The sequence below is a fragment of the Anomaloglossus baeobatrachus genome, chromosome 10 (assembly GCF_048569485.1).
Source record: "Anomaloglossus baeobatrachus isolate aAnoBae1 chromosome 10, aAnoBae1.hap1, whole genome shotgun sequence".
NCBI classification, from domain to species: Eukaryota; Metazoa; Chordata; class Amphibia; order Anura; family Aromobatidae; genus Anomaloglossus; species Anomaloglossus baeobatrachus.
In genome coordinates this window covers 24,582,105-24,603,419 of record NC_134362.1, presented here as the reverse complement: position 1 = coordinate 24,603,419, position 21,315 = coordinate 24,582,105, and the positions used below count along the sequence as shown (strand labels likewise).

General features: G+C 51.2%; 1 protein-coding gene across 2 annotated transcripts in view; it reads left to right on the top strand.

Moving 5' to 3' along the window:
* The window catches only part of EXT2 (exostosin glycosyltransferase 2), an 82,170-nt gene extending 61,976 nt beyond the window's left edge, over positions 1-20,194 (top strand). For both annotated transcript variants that reach the window (XM_075325733.1, XM_075325731.1), the window contains exons 10-14: positions 5,565-5,731; positions 10,113-10,256; positions 10,419-10,547; positions 11,351-11,433; positions 17,292-20,194. In XM_075325733.1, coding sequence (XP_075181848.1) covers positions 5,565-5,731; positions 10,113-10,256; positions 10,419-10,547; positions 11,351-11,433; positions 17,292-17,430 — 662 coding nt within the window. In that variant the 3' untranslated portion in view covers positions 17,431-20,194. The remainder of the gene's footprint in view (positions 1-5,564; positions 5,732-10,112; positions 10,257-10,418; positions 10,548-11,350; positions 11,434-17,291) is intronic.
* Positions 20,195-21,315: the final 1,121 nt, after the last annotated feature.

The window sequence follows — 21,315 nt, the reverse complement described above, 5'->3', positions numbered from 1 at the left end:
TCCTCTGATCTGATGGTGCAGTGTCTGTGCAGGACATGCTTTTCTCTGATGGTGCAGTGTCTGTGCCGGGCATGCTCTGCTCTGATTGTGCAGTGTCTGTGCAGGGCATGCTCTGCTCTGATGGTGCAGGGTCTGTGCAGGGCATGCTTTGCTTTGATGGTGCAGTGTCTGTGCCGGGCATGCTTTGCTCTGATGGTGCAGTGTCTGTGCCGGGCATGCTTTGCTTTGATGGTGCAGTGTCTGTGCCGGGCATGCTTTGCTCTGATGCTGCAGGGTCTGTGCAGGGCATGCTTTGCGCTGATGGTGCAGTGTCTGTGCAGGGCATGCTTTGCTCTGATGGTGCAGGGTCTGTGCAGGGCATGCTTTGCTCTGATGGTGCAGTGTCTGTGGCGGGCATGCTTTGCTCTGATGGTGCAGTGTCTGTGGCGGGCATGCTTTGCTCTGATGGTGCAGTGTCTGTGCAGGGCATGCTTTGCTCTGATGCTGCAGGGTCTGTGCAGGACTTTCTTTGCTCTGATGGTGCAGTGTCTGTGCAGGGCATGCTTTGCTCTGATGGTGCAGTGTCTGTGGCGGGCATGCTTTGCTCTGATGGTGCAGTCTCTGTGCAGTGTATGGTTTGCTCTGATGGTGCAGTGTCTGTGCAGGGCATGCTTTGCTCTGATGGTGCAGTGTCTGTGCAGGGCATGCTTTGCTCTGATGGTGCAGGGTCTGTGCAGGGCATGCTTTGCTCTGATGGTGAAGTGTCTGTGGCGGGCATGCTTTGCTCCGGTGGTGCAGTGTCTGTGGCGGGGATGCTTTGTTCTGATGGTGCAGTGTCTGTGCCGGGCATGCTTTGCTCTGATGGTGCAGTGTCTGTGCAGGGCATGCTTTGCTCTGATGGTGCAGTGTATGTGCCGGACATGCTTTGCTCTGATGGTGCAGTGTCTGTGCAGGGCATGCTTTGCTCTGATGGTGCAGTGTCTGTGCCGGGCATGCTTTGCTCTGATGGTGCAGTGCCTGTGCCGGGCATGCTTTGTTCTGATGGTGCAGTGCCTGTGCCGGGCATGCTTTGCTCTGATGGTGCAGGGTCTGTGCCGGGCATGCTTTGCTCTGATGGTGCAGGGTCTGTGCCGGGCATGCTTTGCTCTGATGGTGCAGTGTTTGTGGCGGGCATGCTTTGCTCTGATGGTGCAGGGTCTGTGCCGGGCATGCTTTGCTCTGATGGTGCAGGGTCTGTGCCGGGCATGCTTTGCTCTGATGGTGCAGGGTCTGTGCCGGGCATGCTTTGCTCTGATGGTGCAGTGCCTGTGCCGGGCATGCTATGCTCTGATGGTGCAGGGTCTGTGCCGGGCATGCTTTGCTCTGATGGTGCAGTGTCTGTGCCGGGCATGCTTTTGCTCTGATGGTGCAGGGTCTGTGCCGGGCATGCTTTGCTCTGATGGTGCAGTGTTTGTGGCGGGCATGCTTTGCTCTGATGGTGCAGGGTCTGTGCCGGGCATGCTTTGCTCTGATGGTGCAGGGTCTGTGCCGGGCATGCTTTGCTCTGATGGTGCAGGGTCTGTGCCGGGCATGCTTTGCTCTGATGGTGCAGTGCCTGTGCCGGGCATGCTTTGCTCTGATGGTGCAGGGTCTGTGCCGGGCATGCTTTGCTCTGATGGTGCAGGGTCTGTGCCGGGCATGCTTTGCTCTGATGGTGCAGGGTCTGTGCCGGGCATGCTTTGCTCTGATGGTGCAGGGTCTGTGCCGGGCATGCTTTGCTCTGATGGTGCAGGGTCTGTGCCGGGCATGCTTTGCTCTGATGGTGCAGTGTATGTGCCGGGCATGCTTTGCTCTGATGGTGCAGTGCCTGTGCCGGGCATGCTTTGCTCTGATGGTGCAGGGTCTGTGCCGGGCATGCTTTGCTCTGATGGTGCAGTGTCTGTGCCGGGCAAGCTTTGCTCTGATGGATTAGTGGTGGTCTCCGCAGCCGTACCCCCAGCAATATTACATTCCCTTTACCTCTCCCATGTCCGTGAGTATCTGAAGGTTGCAGCGCAGAACACATGCTTGCACATCGCTGTGTAAATGGATCCGACTCCTCATCAGCTGGGGGTAGAGGCGGCTAATCGGATGTAAATAAGAAGTTATCACGTGTGAGGCCGGCCGTGGCGCTCTGCTAGGGGCCTCCGTACAGTAGCCGATAATTAGGCGGCCTGTATTTGACTGGAGATGTCAGCGGAGACTTCAAGGTCCCCCCCGGCCGTCTTGCATTAGCTTTCATATCACTTTAAACAAATAGTGCGGTCAGACCCCGAAAGCTGCAGGGAATCCATCCGCCGGCTGCAGAGGAGCCGTACTCCCGCCACATTCATCTTCATTTTCCTTCTTTTGATGCTTCCAGCCGACCGAGTCATTTATTTTATTTTATTTTTTTCGACATTGATACACTCAGAAAATGCATCCCGAATTATCGGACCCTCACAAGGGAGCTGAGATCAGTACCCGGCCGCCTAATGGTTCCAGGCTGACGCCCGTCCACCGGGGCCGCGGGGGAATCTAGGACGCTTTCTAGATCTACAAGCTTAATCAGTATAATCAGTATATCAATGAAAAGTTCTGCAAATTCAGAATAAACTTTCTCGCCATTTTCAAGACCCCTGCTTGCTGTCAGAGATCGAAAACACTCTGTTTAACCATTTGTGGAGACAGCCATTGTTAACCATTAACCATTTCTATTTTTCTATTTTTTTCATTTTTTTCCCCCTCTTCCAGAAGTTGTAACTTTTTATTTTTTCGTCTTCGCAGCCTCATCGGGGCTTGTTTGTTGCGGCTCGTCCCTGTTAGATTTAATGACACCGTTCATTTTACCATATAATGTACTGAACAGCGGGAAAAGAGGGGAAAAAGGAGCAAAAAGGGATTCTGTTTTCACAACATTTATTGTGGGATAATAGATCTGGGGAATTTCTGTCTGTGCAGTCACCGAGACCCCAAACCTGTGTATAATAGGGGCAAAGTGTAACCACCCGAAATCACCAATGGATCCAGAGGCTTTCTTTTTCCTCTACTTTTAGCTTTCACCCTAAATATTGTCATATTTTTCTATTCCGGTCTCGCTATCTCCTCTCTTTCTCATGATCTCTTTTTCTTGCTAGCTCTCTCCCTCGCTCTCTCACTGGCGCTCTCTCTTTCTGGTGCTCATGCACTCTCTCTTTCTGGCGCTCATGCACTCTCTCTTTCTGGCGCTCATGCACTCTCTCTTTCTGGCGCTCGCTCTCTCGCTCTTTCTGGCGCTCTCTCTCTCTTTCTGGCGCTCGCTCTCTCGCTCTTTCTGGCGCTCTCTCGCTCTTTCTGGCGCTCGCTCTCTTTCTGGCGCTCGCTCTCTTTCTGGCGCTTGCTCTCTTTCTGGCGCTCTCTCGCTCTCTTTCTGGCGCTCGCTCTCTTTCTGGCACTTGCTCGCTCTCTGGCACTTGCTCTCTCTTTTTATGGCACTCGCTCTCTTTCTGGCGCTCGCACTCTCTCTGTCTGGCACTTGCTCTCTCTTTCTGGCGCGCTCTCGCTCTTTCTGGCGCTCGCTCTCTCGCTCTTTCTGGCGCTCGCTCTCTCGCTCTTTCTGGCGCTCGCTCTCTCGCTCTCTTTCTGGCGCTCGCTCTCTCGCTCTCTTTCTGGCGCTCGCTCTCTCGCTCTCTTTTGTGGCGCTCGCTCTCTCGCTCTCTTTCTGGCGCTCGCTCTCTCGCTCTCTTTCTGGCGCTCGCTCTTTCGCTCTCTTTCTGGCGCTCGCTCTTTCGCTCTCTTTCTGGCGCTCGCTCTTTCGCTCTCTTTCTGGCGCTCGCTCTCTCGCTCTCTTTCTGGCGCTCGCTCTCTCGCTCTTTCTGGCGCTCGCTCTCTCGCTCTCTTTCTGGCGCTCTCTCTCTTTCTGGCGCTCGCTTTCGCTCGCTCTCTCGCTCTTTCTGGCGCGCTCTCTGTCTGGCACTTGCTCTCTCTTTCTTTTTATGGCACTCGCTCTCTTTCTGGCGCTCGCTCTCTCTCTGTCTGGCACTTGCTCTCTCTTTCTGGCACTCTCTCGCTCTCTGTCTGGCGCTCGCTCTCTCGCTCTCTGTCTGGCACTCGCTCTTTCTGGCGCTCGCTCTCTCGCTCTTTCTGGCGCTCGCTCTCTCGCTCTTTCTGGCGCTCGCTCCCTCGCTCTTTCTGGCGCTCGCTCTCTCGCTCTCTTTCTGGCGCTCGCTCTCTCGCTCTCTTTCTGGCGCTCGCTCTCTCGCTCTCTTTCTGGCGCTCGCTCTCTCGCTCTCTTTCTGGCGCTCGCTCTCTCGCTCTCTTTCTGGCGCTCGCTCTCTCGCTCTCTTTCTGGCGCTCGCTCTCTCGCTCTCTTTCTGGCGCTCGCTCTCTCGCTCTCTTTCTGGCGCTCGCTCTCTCGCTCTCTTTCTGGCTCTCGCTCTCTTTCTGGCGCTCGCTCTCTCGCTCTCTTTCTGGCGCTCGCTCTCTCGCTCTCTTTCTGGCGCTCGCTCTCCTTCTGGCGCTCGCTCTTTCTGGCGCTCGCTCTCTCGCTCTCTTTCTGGCGCTCGCTCTCTCGCTCTCTTTCTGGCGCTCGCTCTCTCGCTCTCTTTCTGGCGCTCGCTCTCTCGCTCTCTTTCTGGCGCTCGCTCTCTCGCTCTCTTTCTGGCGCTCGCTCTCTCGCTCTCTTTCTGGCGCTCGCTCTCTTTCTGGCGCTCGCTCTCTCGCTCTCTTTCTGGCGCTCGCGCTTTCTGGCGCTCTCTCTCTATCCTATATATAATATATATATATATATATAATATATATAATCTCTCAGAATTTCTTTGTTATTATTATTACTCATTTTCAAAATTTCATTTTCCCCTTCTTTGCCTTTTTTGCAGACTTGACCCTGCGATCATTCCGTCCCTTATACCATGACTGCCATACTGTTATTGTATGATTACCCATCTCTTGTGGCTTCACAAACTTAGTAGACATGGCGGTCCTCAGTCGGCCCTTTCTTTGCCTAGACGGCGCCATTTGCACCCCATGATTGTGTTGCCGGGTGGGCGATGCTCGTTGGATAAGAACCCTCTGTTTCTAACCTCTTAAATGTCACAGTGATGATTAACCGCGGCATCTAAATCATTAAATCGTTGTTTGCAATGGCAGCAGTTGGGCTCTGGTGCTGGCTGTACAGCGCAGGCTCACCTCCTGAGCCCGCTCTATGCTTGCAGCCGCACACATGGATGTTGCTGAGAGCTTGGCTCTTAATCATTCAGTTGGGACCCCCCTGCTCTTCAGGTCTTCACAATATATCACTTACTGATTATGGGGGTCCGACTGCTGCATGTAGTCCGAAACCGAGCCCTTTTGCAAGATTGGAAGGTTATTCAATGTTCCACCAAATAAGCCGCAACGTTACAAGATGGGAATATCCCGTTAAGGACTCGTTCTTGCAGTTTTTCATACACTTTGGAGCACTAGATGGCGCTGTCTTCAGGAGGAAACACGATCATGTAGAAAAGGAAGAATCCTCTGCATTAACTATCATAAATGCCGCTTTTCTGGGGTCTGGGAAAGCTGGGTGGCGGCAAGACCTGTTGCTTTAAACTCCCGTTTTTCTTCCACAGAAAGTTTATGGCCCAAGATCCGGGTTCCCCTGAAAGTCGTCCGGACGGCCGAGAATAAGCTGAGTAACCGCTTCTTCCCGTATGACGAGATCGAGACGGAGGCCGTGCTCGCCATCGACGACGACATCATCATGCTCACGTCGGACGAGCTGCAGTTCGGATACGAGGTGAGAAACCCCCAATAGTGGAAGCGACGACCCTCCATCGACCCAAGTTTAAAGGGAAGGTATGGAGTTCCCCTTTAAGATGCGTTATGGTGGAGCCGGTCCAAGAATATTGGCAGGTAGCGCGTTCCCGGCCATCTGAGGTTTGCTCTCGGCGTCTCAGGGGGATTCGGCAGTCACATTATTGGTGCCAGCTGCAGGACTATTGGGTTCTGTGGGAAATCTGCTCCGCGCCGCGTTCACACTGCTCCATGCTGCTTTTCATTGCTCTTCGGAGACTTAATATTGCAGTTTACTGGCCCGATTCCTCGTGATGGATGATGTCAGTGAGTGCACTCTGCTGCGCTTTTATTTTTAGCAAATAAGGACTTGGGGGGGTTTTATATTCGGAGGGAGCAGACAGACGCGCCCCCGTCTACAACCCTGATTAAAGGGGGTTACTCCTATTTTTTTTTTTTTATATATATATACATATATATGCAATCCCGCTTGACCACGGCGGCCCGCTAGGTGGCACTTGGGTTTCTCGGTACAAATCCGGTGGCTGCTTTTAGTGATTGAAGATCTGTTCATCCTAATCCACCTGTTTCACATTCATAAAGCCATCACTTTGATGAGAACGGGCGGAGCAGCCGGGAAAAGCAACACGTGGGGGGGGAAAGCAACACGTGGGGGGGGGAAAGCAACACGTGGGGGGGGGGAAGCAACACGTGGGGGGGAAAAGCAACACGTGGGGGGGAAAAGCAACACGTGGGGGGGAAAAGCAACACGTGGGGAGGGGGAAACAACACGTGGGGAGGGGGAAACAACACGTGGGGGGGGGAAAGCAACACGTGGGGGGGAAAGGCAACACGTGGGGGGGAAAGGCAACACGTGGGGGGGAAAGGCAACACGTGGGGGGGAAAGGCAACACGTGGGGGGGGGAAAGGCAACACGTGGGGGGGGGGAAAGGCAACACGTGGGGGGGGGAAAGGCAACACGGGGGGGGGGGGGGGGGAAGGCAACACGGGGGTGGGAAGGCAACACGTGGGGGGGAAAGGCAACACGTGGGGGGAAAAGGCAACATGTGGGGGCAACACGTGGGGGGAAAAGGCAACACGTGGGGGGAAAAGGCAACACGTGGGGGGAAAAGGCAACACGTGGGAGGAAAAGCCCCCTTCATTGTCAAATAGGATCATATTAGGCAAACGCTCATAGGACAATTCCATAATGTAATAATAGAAAGGACTCTCTGGCTTACAACATTATGTAGTGGAGTGGCAGAAGGACTCGGCGGCATGCGTTGTGTATGTAGTGGAGTGGCAGAAGGACTCGGCGGCATGCGTTGTGTATGTAGTGGAGTGGCAGAAGGACTCGGCGGCACGCGTTGTGTATATAGTGGAGTGGCAGAAGGACTCGGCGGCACGCGTTGTGTATATAGTGGAGTGGCGGAAGGACTCGGCGGCATGCGTTGTGTATGTAGTGGAGTGGCAGAAGGACTCGGCGTCACGTATATAGGGAAGTGGCAGAAGGACTCGGCGGCACACGTTGTGTATATAGTGGAGTGGCAGAAGGACTCGGCGGCACACGTTGTGTATATAGTGGAGTGGCAGAAGGACTCGGCGGCACGCGTTGTGTATGTAGTGGCGTGGCAGAAGGACTCGGCGGCACGCGTTTTGTATGTAGTGGAGTGGCAGAAGGACTCGGCGGCACGCGTGTATGTAGTGGAGTGGCAGAAGGACTCGGCGGCACGCGTGTATGTAGTGGAGTGGCAGAAGGACTCGGCGGCACGCGTGTATGTAGTGGAGTGGCAGAAGGACTCAGCGGCACACGTGTATGTAGTGGAGTGGCAGAAGGACTCGGCGTCACGTATATAGTGGAGTGGCAGAAGGACTCGGCGGCACGCGTGTATGTAGTGGAGTGGCAGAAGGACTCGGCGGCACGCGTCATGTATATAGTGGACTGGCAGAAGGACTCGGCGGCACGCGTTTTGTATGTAGTGGAGGAGTTGCAGAAGGACTCTGCAGCATGCGTTGTGTATGTAGTGGAGTGGCAGAAGGACTCGGTGGCACACGTTTTGTATGTAGTGGAGTGGCAGAAGAACTCGGCGGCACGCGTGTATGTAGTGGAGTGGCAGAAGGACTCGGCGGCACGCGTTGTGTATGTAGTGGAGTGGCAGAAGGACTCGGCGGCACACATTGTGTATGTAGTGGAGTGGCAGAAGGACTCGGCAGCACGCGTGTATGTAGTGGAGTGGTAGAAGGACTCGGCGGCACGCGTCATGTATATAGTGGAGTGGCAGAAGGACTCGGCGGCACGCGTTTTGTATGTAGTGGAGGAGTTGCAGAAGGACTCTGCAGCATGCGTTGTGTATGTAGTGGAGTGGCAGAAGGACTCGGTGGCACGCGTTTTTTGTATGTAGTGGAGTGGCAGAAGAACTCGGCGGCACGCGTGTATGTAGTGGAGTGGCAGAAGGACTCGGCGGCACACGTTGTGTATGTAGTGGAGTGGCAGAAGGACTCGGCAGCACGCGTGTATGTAGTGGAGTGGCAGAAGGACTCGGCGGCACGCGTCATGTATATAGTGGAGTGGCAGAAGGACTCGGCGGCACGCGTTGTGTATGTAGTGGAGGAGTTGCAGAAGGACTCTGCAGCATGCGTTGTGTATGTAGTGGAGTGGCAGAAGGACTCGGTGGCACGCGTTTTTTGTATGTAGTGGAGTGGCAGAAGAACTCGGCGGCACGCGTGTATGTAGTGGAGTGGCAGAAGGACTCGGCAGCACGCGTTGTGTATGTAGTGGAGTGGCAGAAGGACTCGGCGGCATGCGATGTGTATGGAGGTGCGGTGCCGGTAGTTCGGGGGGTCACCGGTCGTGCACTTGTCCCGCTCAGTCGCTCATTACCGGCTCGGCCCCGATTTGAGGAGCACATTTGTAATTTCGCTGACTGCTCTCTCATTCTTCATTTAGGAGAATTGTCTGACCCTTTCTTCCCCCTCTCCGGGCCGGTAAATCAGCCCCATTTAATGTGGTCAGTAGCATGTTTAACATTTTGGGGTGCTACTAATGATCACCCAGCCTGTTCTCATTTTCCTGTAGTTTTGATCCCCTTGTCAGCGGTCAGGTTATGGATGAAGTGACGGAGATGGAGGGTCTGATTGTATCCAGCTGCTGACTCTGGGGGTGACACGTCTGTCTGCGGCAGCGTTACAAATTCTTCACAACACCCCCCTCATACCCCGCACCCCCACCTTCTATTTTGTGCTTTTTTTTTTTCTCCTCCGCGTCCCATGGCATTAGCCAGGGATCTGCCGGTTACTCCTTGTCCAGCAGGACCATTTTTCCAGCCCGTCTCTCATTTTTCATCTGCGTTGACCGTGCGACGCCGACCGGCGGAGAGCGCGCTCTGAATATTAGAAAAGGGGGGTCCTAATGGGGGAGTCATGGCTGACTCTACAGTCTGCAAATGGGCAACCAATATTGGCCAAGGATATGGACCTCTTTGTACTGAAAATTGTCATTAATTTGCCTCCCAAGTGCAAAATTAACGGGTTATTCCAGCTATAATAATTGTCCAACTATCCACACGGTGAGGAAAGAGCTTGAGATTGGTGGGGTCCCTCCCTACAGGTCGTCAGCATGGGGTCCCTGCGTGTCCTCAACAAATGGAAAGACCGTCGTGGGCCTGAAGATATGTGTTGTACTTGGCCATTTCTGTCAGCCTCATAGGCTTTGAATGGAACAGAAACGCACATGTGAGACCACCGGATGAGTCCGCCCCCATCCCCACCCCCCAAGTCTACCCATTATGACCAATTTCCTTTCTAAATGGTCTTTATTAAACATTTCCTAGCATTCTGCTGTTGTAGAGTCTGTGCAACTCCTTCACCTAGCTGGCTGTTCTGCTGCTTCTGACTTAGATCCTGGCTGTTTCGCTTTTCTCTCCTTTCCCTTCTCTCAGTGTTAGAGATACCAGCAGGGAGGAGGTTGTCCACAGCTGACCAAAGTGTGTAAATGAGGGTAGATCACACAGGTGGTACTGATCACAGTGTAGGCACGGAAAAACCAGCCAGTGGTCTGTAAGTGGGGGAAAGTGAATCACAGACAGGGTGTGTATTGCACCTATGGCTGAATTTGTAGAGGGAGTGAGAATCGCATGTTCACCAGCACAAGGGAGACGAGAGCCGTCATTGTCTGTACAAGGAGAAATCTGTGCAGGAATGAAGCTGTGCTGATACACAAGTGCCAGTGAGGAGCGTCCTGGAAACACAGCATGTATTACTGTAGGGAAAAGTCAGAAACTAGGAGAACATCTCAGACGCCCACAGCCCTTACTGCTGAGTTATTGGGTCATACAGGTGAGCGGCGCCTGTATTAACCTCACACTATATCTCCCTCTCTCCTCCAGGTATGGAGGGAATTCCCTGACCGGCTGGTGGGATACCCCGGACGGCTCCACCTGTGGGACCACGAGATGAACAAGTGGAAGTACGAGTCCGAATGGACCAACGAGGTGTCGATGGTGCTCACCGGGGCCGCGTTCTATCACAAGGTAACGACTCCGAACCTGACCCCATGGTTAGAGGGCTCTAAAGACCTTACTGCCGGCCTCGTCACATCCGCCATCTTGGAAAAAACAAGTCCGGTGTCAAGGCGGGGGGCGTGCATGTTGGCCCCGGGCTAATGGTCATCTCTTGTTTTCTCGCCTTTGCAGTATTTCAATTACCTGTACACCTACAAGATGCCGGGAGACATCAAGAACTGGGTGGACGCCCACATGAATTGTGAAGATATCGCCATGAACTTCTTGGTCGCCAACGTAACCGGGAAGGCTCCAATCAAAGTAAGTACTGCCCACGGACAAAGGTGGCGCTGTTTCAAAGCCATAACCCTTTTGAGCATTAAGATCCCCCCCCCTCCCCCGTCTGCCAGTGTCATCCGGAGTCCCATCCTTTTCCATTGTGCTCTGGTTTCGGAGTCACCGGCCGTCCCATATAGGAGACCATCTGTCGGCCCCCGGACAGCTGACGAGAGGAATGTTAATTGTAAATTTCACCCCTCTCGAATGTTAATTTAAAAGTGATCTTGCAATCATCTTCTCCAATCCCCGGTATTACCGGCGGTATCTCTCTGATATCAGCCGGCCTTTGATCCTGAGCCCTTCACACATACATTTCCCGTGGTGTCATCCGCGCCCGGATCAGGTGCTGCGATGGCATCTCCTCCGCTCGTAGGTTGGTGATCCTGCCAGCCCAGGCCGGTGATCGCTCACGAGGATTACTCTTTTTGTAATTGGGGAGAAGTAAGCGGGAGGTGGGGGTAAGCGCAGCTCATCTGCTTTGTCGGCTGAAGGTTACGGAGAAGCCGCGGAGAGCTCGGAAAACTCTACAAGAAAAAAAAAAGATGTTTACACAGGGACCTTGGCGGAGCGAGAAGTCATTAAAAAGGAATTAAAGGGCTTGTCATCACCAGAAGGGGGGGGAGGGATGGAGGCAAATCCTGCGATCTGTTTTCATTGGGTCTTGGGCTTAGCACTGTGCTACCCAACCCAAGCCGCCTGAAACCGGAGAACAACAAACATGTCCCGTTCCCTGTGATCAATATTGCACGAGTTGATGGCTTCTCTTTTTCTTCTCCCCGCTGTAGGTGACGCCGCGCAAAAAATTCAAGTGCCCCGAGTGCACCGCCATCGATGGGCTGTCGCTGGATCAGACGCATATGGTGGAAAGGTAAAGGTTTCCCCCGGCCCTCGGCTGAATCCATTAGTTCAGGTGCTGTCATGAATCCGTAGCGGGCCACATGCAGAGTTTTGCTCTAAAGCTGAGCCTCTCGATGTGTTGTCATTTACCGCTCAGTCTGTATTAGATGCCCTGGCGTAAATAGCCCTAAATAAGTTTCGGACGTCTCGTTCTGCTCGCAACACCGACCTCTGAAGAAGGGCAAATGGAAAAGACCCCTCTTAATAAAATCCCTGAGGACAGTCGTAAACTGGAAATTTGCCGTCTGCACATAATTGCTGGTTTATTAAGCTCATCCCTAATTTTAAAGGCCGTAAGAAAGAAGCGAAAGGCACTCACTGGGTTGCTCAAAAAAAAAAGGGAAGCTGTTTATTCGACCATTAGGTCAGAGGGAATGGAGGGAGGGGGGGGTACACACAGTCCGTCGGACGACGGCCGTTTCGCGTCTAACAATTGTTAGACGCGAAACGGCCGTCGTCCGACGGACTTTGTGTACCCCCTCCCTCACTCCATTCCCCCTGACCTAATGGTCGAATAAACAGCTTCCCTATTTTTGAGCAACCCGGTGAGTGCCTTTCGCTTCTTTCTTACGGTATTATATGGGCGGCCATCTGTTGAAATGAGCACCGCGTTTTTTTGCTCTGTGTGTTTACTGCCATATAGTGCGGTCGCAGGACTGGACTGATTACACTAAACCGTTTTTTCCACTGAATAGTGCCAGAGGAATTCCTTCTAATTTTAAAGAGGTTGTCCACTACTTTGACATTGATGGCCCATCCTTACCATAGGTCATCAATATCTCATCGGCCGGGGTCCGACACCCCGCACCCTCACTGATCACCTGTTCTCGGTCCCGGCAGCAGCAGCAGGTGGAAATGCTCCGTCCTCAGAAAGCGGCTGCAGCCGGGTACTGCACATCCGCCTCCCATTCTAATCTATAGGAGGCGGATGGGGCAATCCCCGGCCGTGGCCGCTATCGGAAGACAGAGTAGCTCCGGAACTGAGCATTTCTGCCCGCCGCCACCAAGAACAGCAATGGGGTGTGGAACCCCAACCGATCAGACATTGATGACCTATCCTGGTGAAAGTAGTGGACAACCCCTTTAAGCAATTGCCATTTATGCAATTTTCCTGTATTTTTTGGGATCTTTTTTGGTTGTGAGGAATCCGTGGCGGAGCATGTGCTCTACAAATGTCCTTCTCGGAGGGGGTTAAGAGATGAAATGAGTGAGTTATGGAGGAGCTGATCTCCGTCCATATGTCGGCACCGTCCGGGCCTTATCTACAGCCGGGCTGGAGGGCTGATCGCTCTCCTGATGTGCTGTCAGGCACACAGCTTTAGGAATGGCAGGAATTTGGGGAGGACTGGAAGACCGAGGAGGGGATGATCGTACTTGTATCCCCTATGCAGCTCTCTTGCTGTCCGCCTGGACTCTCGGCCTTAACCCCTTATTTGCGGACAAACTGTAAAACCTTGATTTTTTTTTTTTTTTCCTACTTGCGAAAAACGTCTTTGTCTGTAAAAGATGATGACATCGGACTAGTACTTTCCCTGCGGTGACCAGTGGTCAGGATGACATCTGACTAGTACTTCCCCGCAGTGACCAGTGGTCAGGGTGACATCGGACTAGTACTTCCCGCAGTGACCAGTGGTCAGGATGACATCTGACTAGTACTTCCCCGCAGTGACCAGTGGTCAGGATGACATTGGACTAGTACTTCCCGCAGTGACCAGTGGTCAGGATGACATTGGACTAGTACTTCCCCGCAGTGACCAGTGGTCAGGATGACATTGGACTAGTACTTCCCCGCAGTGACCAGTGGTCAGGATGACATTGGACTAGTACTTCCCGCAGTGACCAGTGGTCAGGATGACATTGGACTAGTACTTCCCGCAGTGACCAGTGGTCAGGATGACATTGGACTAGTACTTCCCCGCAGTGACCAGTGGTCAGGATGACATCTGACTAGTACTTCCCCGCAGTGACCAGTGGTCAGGGTGACATCGGACTAGTACTTCCCCGCAGTGACCAGTGGTCAGGATGACATTGGACTAGTACATCCCCGCAGTGACCAGTGGTCAGGATGACATTGGACTAGTACTTCCCTGCAGTGACTAGTGGTCAGGATGACATCGGACCAGTACTTCCCGCAGTGACCAGTGGTCAGGATGACATTGGACTAGTACTTTCCCTGCGGTGACCAGTGGTCAGGATGACATTGGACTAGTACTTCCCGCAGTGACCAGTGGTCAGGATGACATTGGACTAGTACTTCCCGCAGTGACCAGTGGTCAGGATGACATTGGACTAGTACTTCCCGCAGTGACCAGTGGTCAGGATGACATCAGACTAATACTTCCCCACAGTGACTAGTGGTCAGGATGACATCAGACTAGTACTTCCCTGCAGTGACCAGTGGTCAGGATGACATTGGACTAGTACTTCCCTGCAGTGACCAGTGGTCAGGATGACATTGGACTAGTACTTCCCTGCGGTGACCAGTGGTCAGGATGACATTGGACTAGTACTTCCCCACAGTGACCAGTGGTCAGTATGACATTGGACTAGTGCTTCCCTGCAGTGACCAGTGGTCAGGATGACATCAGACTAGTACTTCCCCACAGTGACTAGTGGTCAGGAAGACATCAGACTAGAACTTCCCCACAGTGACTAGTAGTCAGGATGACATCGGACTAGTACTTCCCCACAGTGACCAGTGGTCAGGATGACATCAGACTAATACTTCCCCACAGTGACCAGTGGTCAGGATGACATCAGACTAATACTTCCCCACAGTGACCAGTGGTCAGGATGACATCAGACTAATACTTCCCCACAGTGACTAGTGGTCAGGATGACACTGGACTAGTACTTCCCCGCAGTGACTAGTGGTCAGGATTAGTGATGAGCGAGTACTAAAAAGCTCGGGTGCTCGAGGCTCGGGCCGAGCATCCCAAGATACTCGTGTACTCGGCCCGAGCACCGAGCCCAATGTTATCCTATGGGAGACCCGAGTATTTTTGTGAAATGACCACCGGCAGCATGTAGAAACCATAACACTGTAAATTAAAAAAAAAAACATGCGTGTGTGTGTAAGCGTGCATATATATATACACGCGGAGTGGAGTGCGGGAGGGGCCGTAGCCGAGCGGGGAAGTGTTGGGCTAAAGGCACGGTCATTCTGTGAGGGCCGGCCAATCACTGCAATTCCACAAGTAACAGGGCTGTGGCATTGCGGTCTGCCAGCCAATCCCTGCATTAGGGCTGGCTCTCAAAAGAGCGCCAACATGAAGACCACGAGTACAGCACGAGTATCACGAAATTACTCGGTACCCGCCGAGTAGCCCGAGTACAGTGATACTCGTGCGAGTACCGAGTAGTGACAAGCATACTCGCTCATCACTAGTCAGGATGACATTGGACTAGTACTTCCCCACAGTGACCAGTGGTCAGGATGACATTGGACTAGTACTTCCCCACAGTGACTAGTGGTCAGTATGACATTGGACTAGTACTTCCCCACAGTGACCAGTGGTCAGGATGACATTGGACTAGTGCTTCCCTGCAGTGACCAGTAGTCAGGATGACATCGGACTAGTACTTCCCCACAGTGACCAGTGGTCAGGATGACATCAGACTAGTACTTCCCCACAGTGACTAGTGGTTAGGATGACATTGGACTAATACTTCCCCGCAGTGACCGTTGGTCAGGATGACATTGGACTAGAACTTCCCCACAGTGACTAGTAGTCAGGATGACATCAGACTAGTACTTCCCCACAGTGACTAGTGGTTAGGATGACATTGGACTAATACTTCCCCGCAGTGACCAGTGGTCAGGATGACATCGATCTAATACTTCCCCGCAGTGACCGGTGGTCAGGATCACATCGAACTAGATGCCAACCAAAACGAAAAATCTACTCTGTACATAGTACGTGGTAAATGGGGATCATTGGGGGTCTCGATGCTCCTTGACAGCTTGTCGTTAGTTCTGGAGACCCTCTTTCAGGTTTTGTCCTAGTAATCCTGGGTGTTGGGATCCGGTCAGGACACACGTATGGGTTACTCCGGGGGAGCGGTGTGCGTGCGAGGCAGGGCCGGTGCTGTACGCACAGTGGGTTTATGGCGCGGCTTTCCGCCAGGCTCAGCGGGGTACCTGGGTTTCGCACATTCTTGCTGTCATCGTGCGGTGCCGGTGCGTTGGCTGGAGTTGTGTCGGACCCGTAGACTGATGATTTTTACTCTCCACGTGCTCGAGTCAAGATGGGTCCCCCGCAGGTAGGAACATATGAACGTCCAGCAGAGAAGCCAGAATGGAGGAGGGGGATGCGGTGAAGAATGCACCCGGCTCAATATCTCATATTTCTAAGACGTCCTGGGGCTCATATTAGGACACGAGGCCTTGGACACATCCATATCATTGGCATGTAAAGCATTGCAGCTAGTGTTATACTGACACTCCTGCCATGCTCGGGGCTCGTATATTCTGCATTGTTGTGCTGCTTCAGCTCTCAGTACTATAATTTCCATCATCCCTTTATTTTCTGCTGCTGTCACTCCGCAGCTTTGCCCGGTCACATCCACACGTGCCATGGTGCCAGTTTTGGCTCTTTGTTAATGAGCGTGCGGCGTTCTCGGAGACGTGCTCACCTCTTGCTGCCTTCGTGTGTTAATTCAGAGCGTCTCGGTTATAAAGTCACCGACTTCAGGCCACTTAGGTCTAATACACAGCGACACGACACTGTGTTCTGACAACTGCAGCGTCACTCTTATGGTCGGACCCCCAAAAATGGAATCAGGAGGGGCGCAGCATCGTCAACCCAAGGATATAAAAGTTTATTCTCCTATTCATACCTGGATAAAATTGCAAAGTCCATGCAATTTACTTATTTAAAGAACATTTCCGGGAGCGATTTTTAATTGTTGCTTAGGTTACCGGCCACCTCTGCAGCCTATCAGAGGTGGTCGGGCTTGGAGCCAATGAGTGCAGCGCTTTCAGGCTCTTTTCTGTAGAGCTTGTAAGTGCTGCTCTGAAGCTTAGCAGTATCGGAGAACTAATTTTACGGGTCAGCGGCATAAGGGCATCACATGGCCAAACTGTCACTGAAGCGGAATCGTGACACAACCCCTTTAAGGCAGCATCACTGGTATGGCTGTAATTTCCGTCTTGGTGCCATTCTACAGAGGATCCATTAGGCAGCGCCAGTGTCGCGAGTCACCCAGTATCACCATTTGTATATTGCAGCTTCTTCAGGATCCTCACTGTGCCATTACCCGGAGGAGAAGTGCAGCTCCGTAGTTGTCAGACCCCATTGGTCCCATGGTCATTTCCCAATGCTGTAACCATAGGGCAAGAACGGGCGGCTGCAATGGAAAATGACTAGGGGGTCATCGAAAATTGGAGCCCAGAGATCAAGGATCTGGGCCACAGAGCAAAATGCTACTTTGGGTACCAAGAAAGATTGCTGTACCCCTCAATGTGTAGCCCTACAATCCCCAGACCTCGGTGGTGGCATCTCTACCATCTTATGGACACGGCACACTCGCCCTAAGGTCTTAGAAGTCTTCTGTCCGTATTCGCCCCCCGACCATTTTGCCAAAGGAGATGTTACAGTTTGTTCACTTTTAGGATGGAAATTGAAGTTTTAGAGGGCAAAGTATTGGGTAATGTAGGACGTTTGCCCCTAAATATCAGAGCCGGTTCCCCAGAGTCCCCATATGACGTGTGATCGTCCGGTAACCCTGCCCCTGGAGGGATCAGGCCATCGGCGTCACTTCCAGATGATGGGATCTCCCGATTCTCCGTTTTTCTTGCTTTAATCCCTGTGTTCTCTCCCTCCGCAGGTCCGAATGCATCAATAAATTTGCCACGGTATTCGGCACCATGCCCCTGAAGGTGGTGGAACATCGCGCCGACCCCGTACTGTACAAAGACGACTTTCCCGAGAAGCTGAAAAGCTTCCCCAATATCGGCAGCCTGTAACGAGGCGGCGAGCACGAGCGTCTGACCGCGGGGACCCCACACCACACGCTTCACATCGGAGTGATGGAATACAAAGTACATTACTGTATATATGAAGCCCTGGAGCGCTACGGTCCGCACGCAGGACTGCGCAGTTATGGCGCCAAACCGGAAATACGCCGGCGCTGACTGGCCAGCAGTATATTGCACCATGTGGATGGCCTGGATCAAAACAGGGAGCCAATCAGCATCCAGACTGATCGTATTATTAAGCAGCGGAAACGAGATTTGATAATATGGGGTGAACCCCCCCGGTCACCTCATTTCAACAGTTCTGAACCAGGGACTTTTCTTACAAAATTCCACTTTAGGAAAATACAGAAAATCTTCCATATTAATATATACTTTTTTTGTTTTGTTTTTTGTCAATTTTGAAATAATTATTTTTTTTTCTCCTCTAGTTACAACCAAAGCTGCTCTCACATTTCTGCTGACTGTCCATGTGACTAGAGAGTGGCTCCTCTCTCCCCACCGGCTCTCTGACGTCCCCCTATATGTGTCTGCTCCCTGATGACTGGACACCCGCAGAAGTTTGGATGCAGCTTTGGCTGGGACCGGAGAAGACTTCATAATGAGATTGAGATTTTTTTCCAGGTTGAGTAAACAGATGCACATGAATACAGGCTGATTGTTTGTTTGTTTGTTGTTTAATATGTTTTATTAGAATTGATCCTTGTGCAATAGACGCTGCCCTGCGGTATCTGTAGATGTCGCCCACTGGGTGTCACGTTCATGGCTGCAAATCTGCAAGTGAATGGTAAAGGGCTCTGGAGTTTTAATATTGATGCCCTCTTTTTGGAAACCTGTATTATACTCCAGAGCTGCACTCACTATTCTGCTGGTGCAGTCACTGTGTACATACATTACATTACTTATCCTGTACTGATCCGGAGTTACCTCCTGTATTATACTCCAGAGCTTCACTCACTATTCTGCTGGTGCAGTCACTGTGTACATATATTACATTACTTATCCTGTACTGATCCTGAGTTACACCATGTATTATACTCCAGAGCTAAACTCACTATTCTGCTGGTCTAGTCACTGTGTACATACATTACATTACTGATCCTGAGTTACATCCTATATTATACTCCAGAGCTGCACTCACTATTCTGCTGGTGCAGTCACTGTGTACATATATTACATTACTTATCCTGTACTGATCCTGAGTTACACCATGTATTATACTCCAGAGCTAAACTCACTATTCTGCTGGTCTAGTCACTGTGTACATACATTACATTACTGATCCTGAGTTACCTCCTGTATTATACTCCAGAGCTGCACTCACTATTCTGCTGCTGCAGTCACTGTGTACATACATTACATTACCGATCCTGAGTTACCTCCTGTATTATACTCCAGAGCTGCACTCACTATTGTGCTGCTGCAGTCACTGTGTACATACATTACATTACCGATCCTGAGTTACCTCCTGTATTATACTCCAGAGCTGCACTCACTATTCTGCTGGTGCAGCCACTGTATACATACATTACATTACTGATCCTGAGTTACATCCTGTATTATACTTCAGAGCTGCACTCAGTATTCTGCTGCTGCAGTCATGGTGTACATACATTACTTATCCTGTAGTGATCCTGAGGTACATCATATATACATAGTGACTGCACCAGCAGAGTAGTGAGTGCAGCTCTGGGGTATAATACAGGATGTAACCCAGGATCAGTACAGGGCAAGTATAAAGTACATTGTATAGAATTATTCCACCAGCAGAATAGTGAGTGCAGCTCTGGAGTATAATAAGGATTTAACTAAGGTTCATAAAAGTGTTTTTTCAAAAAGTATGAATCCACTTCAAACCAATGAGCCCCTGTAACATTCTCTTGCAGATGCATTAAGTCTTTTATCTTGTATATGTATAAGATGTATCTCTGAATCCATATTGTTCTGTTCTGACAAATATGAGCTGGGAACGATGGATAACATAACTGGAAAACGCTGAACCAGGACCACCACTATCTGCTAAAGACCCCCAGGTTTCTGCTCCCCTTTCTGAGAACAGTATAAAGTAGGGAGAGACCCTGATTCCAGCTCTGGGTCACTTACTGGGCTTCTTGCTGTAGTTTTGATGACACCGTGTAATCTGATGCAGCTGTACTATTCCTCTCAGTGTTTAGCTCTCGCTGTGTAGTCCTTCATATTCAGGAGCTCTGTCTGTCCCTGCCGCCACCATTTATTGGCAGCTTTCTGCCTATGCACAGTTTAGGCAGAGAGCCGTCAATCAATGATATTGGTGTGGTTATATAGTAAATAAGACAAGCATTTTATCAAAACTCCCGCAAGCAGCTCAGTAAGTTCCCCAGCACTGATATTGGGGTCCCTTTGATGGTATCGGTGGCACATCACCTATTTCTGTCCATGAATAGCCTGGTGGGATTTCATCTGTTACTTTTTGTTTTTCTTTGTCTTTTTTATTATTTTACAACAGCACTTACTTACTTTTTAATTTTTTTTTATTTTAGTTTTTTTTTTTTTTATTTCGGGGGATTTCTTTTTTGCTAAAAAATTTTTTTTCAATTTTTGGAATATGTGACTGAAGCTGTAATATGTAAGTGTTTTAATTTTATAAATGCCGCTCTATGGGCGACCCCCCCCCCCCCTCTCACCCCTGCATCCACTTCTGCAATCTTTGGGTCTTTTTTTTTTTTTTTCTTCTTTTTGGAGAATAAAGCAAAACCAGAGACGACGTGTGAACGGACCTCTATTCTATAATGCTCTCTGTGTAATGATATTTTGCTGTCAGTGAATAGAAGCTTAAAGGGGGGTTGTCCACCTCTGGTGAATTCTGCACTGAGTGCTGCAGCTTGAGGAGTCCTAGCGGTGTGTAATGCACTTACTGTTTGGATTTAGCTCTGGTTGCCGGTTCCAGCGGTCGTCCCATTACTGCAAATAAACAAGGAGTCTCCAGCGTGTTTCCAATGATTTGGGTGATTGCAAGGATTCAAATCGCAGTCCTGAGACCACTGCTGCAATCGGAGCTGAATCCTAGGATTCCACAAAATGCAGAATAGTCAAAGATTTCACCAGGGGGTGGACAAGGCGTTTTAATTCTTTTATGTCCACAGACTTAAAGGGATTGTCCAGGCTTGGATCACTAGTCTTGGAAATACTTAGAGCATGCAGTCAGGATTTGCCGGTGTCAAAAGCAGGTAGGCATATGACCACAAATATGCAATTTGCATACGTGCGGTCACATGCCAACTAGATGTGTGCAGCCTTTCTCAATGCAAGTGAATGGACAAGTCTAGTTGGAATGTGGCCGGAAGTCTGCAAATCACATTCTTGTGGTCTTGCCCGGTACCAGAGAATCCTTGCAGTGTGCACTGTGCGCGCTGTTAGGAGCCACAAGTCTGCAAATCACATTCTTGTGGTCACATGACTGCCCGGTACTAGACAATCCTTGTAGTGCGCACTGTGCATCCTGTTAGGAGCCACAAGTCTACAAATCACATTTTTGTGGTCACATGACTGCCCGGTACCAGTGAATCCTTGCAGTGTGCGCTGTTAGGAGCCACACGTCTGCAAATCACATTCTTGAGGTCACATGACTGCCCGGTACCAGACAATCCTTGCAGTGCGTATTGTGCTCGCTGTTAGGAGCCACACGTCTGTAAATCACATTCTTGAGGTCACATGACTGCCCGGTACCAGACCATCCTTGTAGTGCGCGCTGTTAGGAGCCACAAGTCTGCAGGTCACATGACTGCATTGCACCAGACAATCCTTGCTTTGCGCACTGTACACACTGTTAGGATCCACAAGTCTGCAGTCAGTACATTGGCGCCTCAAACCCCTATAGACAATGGAGGAAAATCCCTT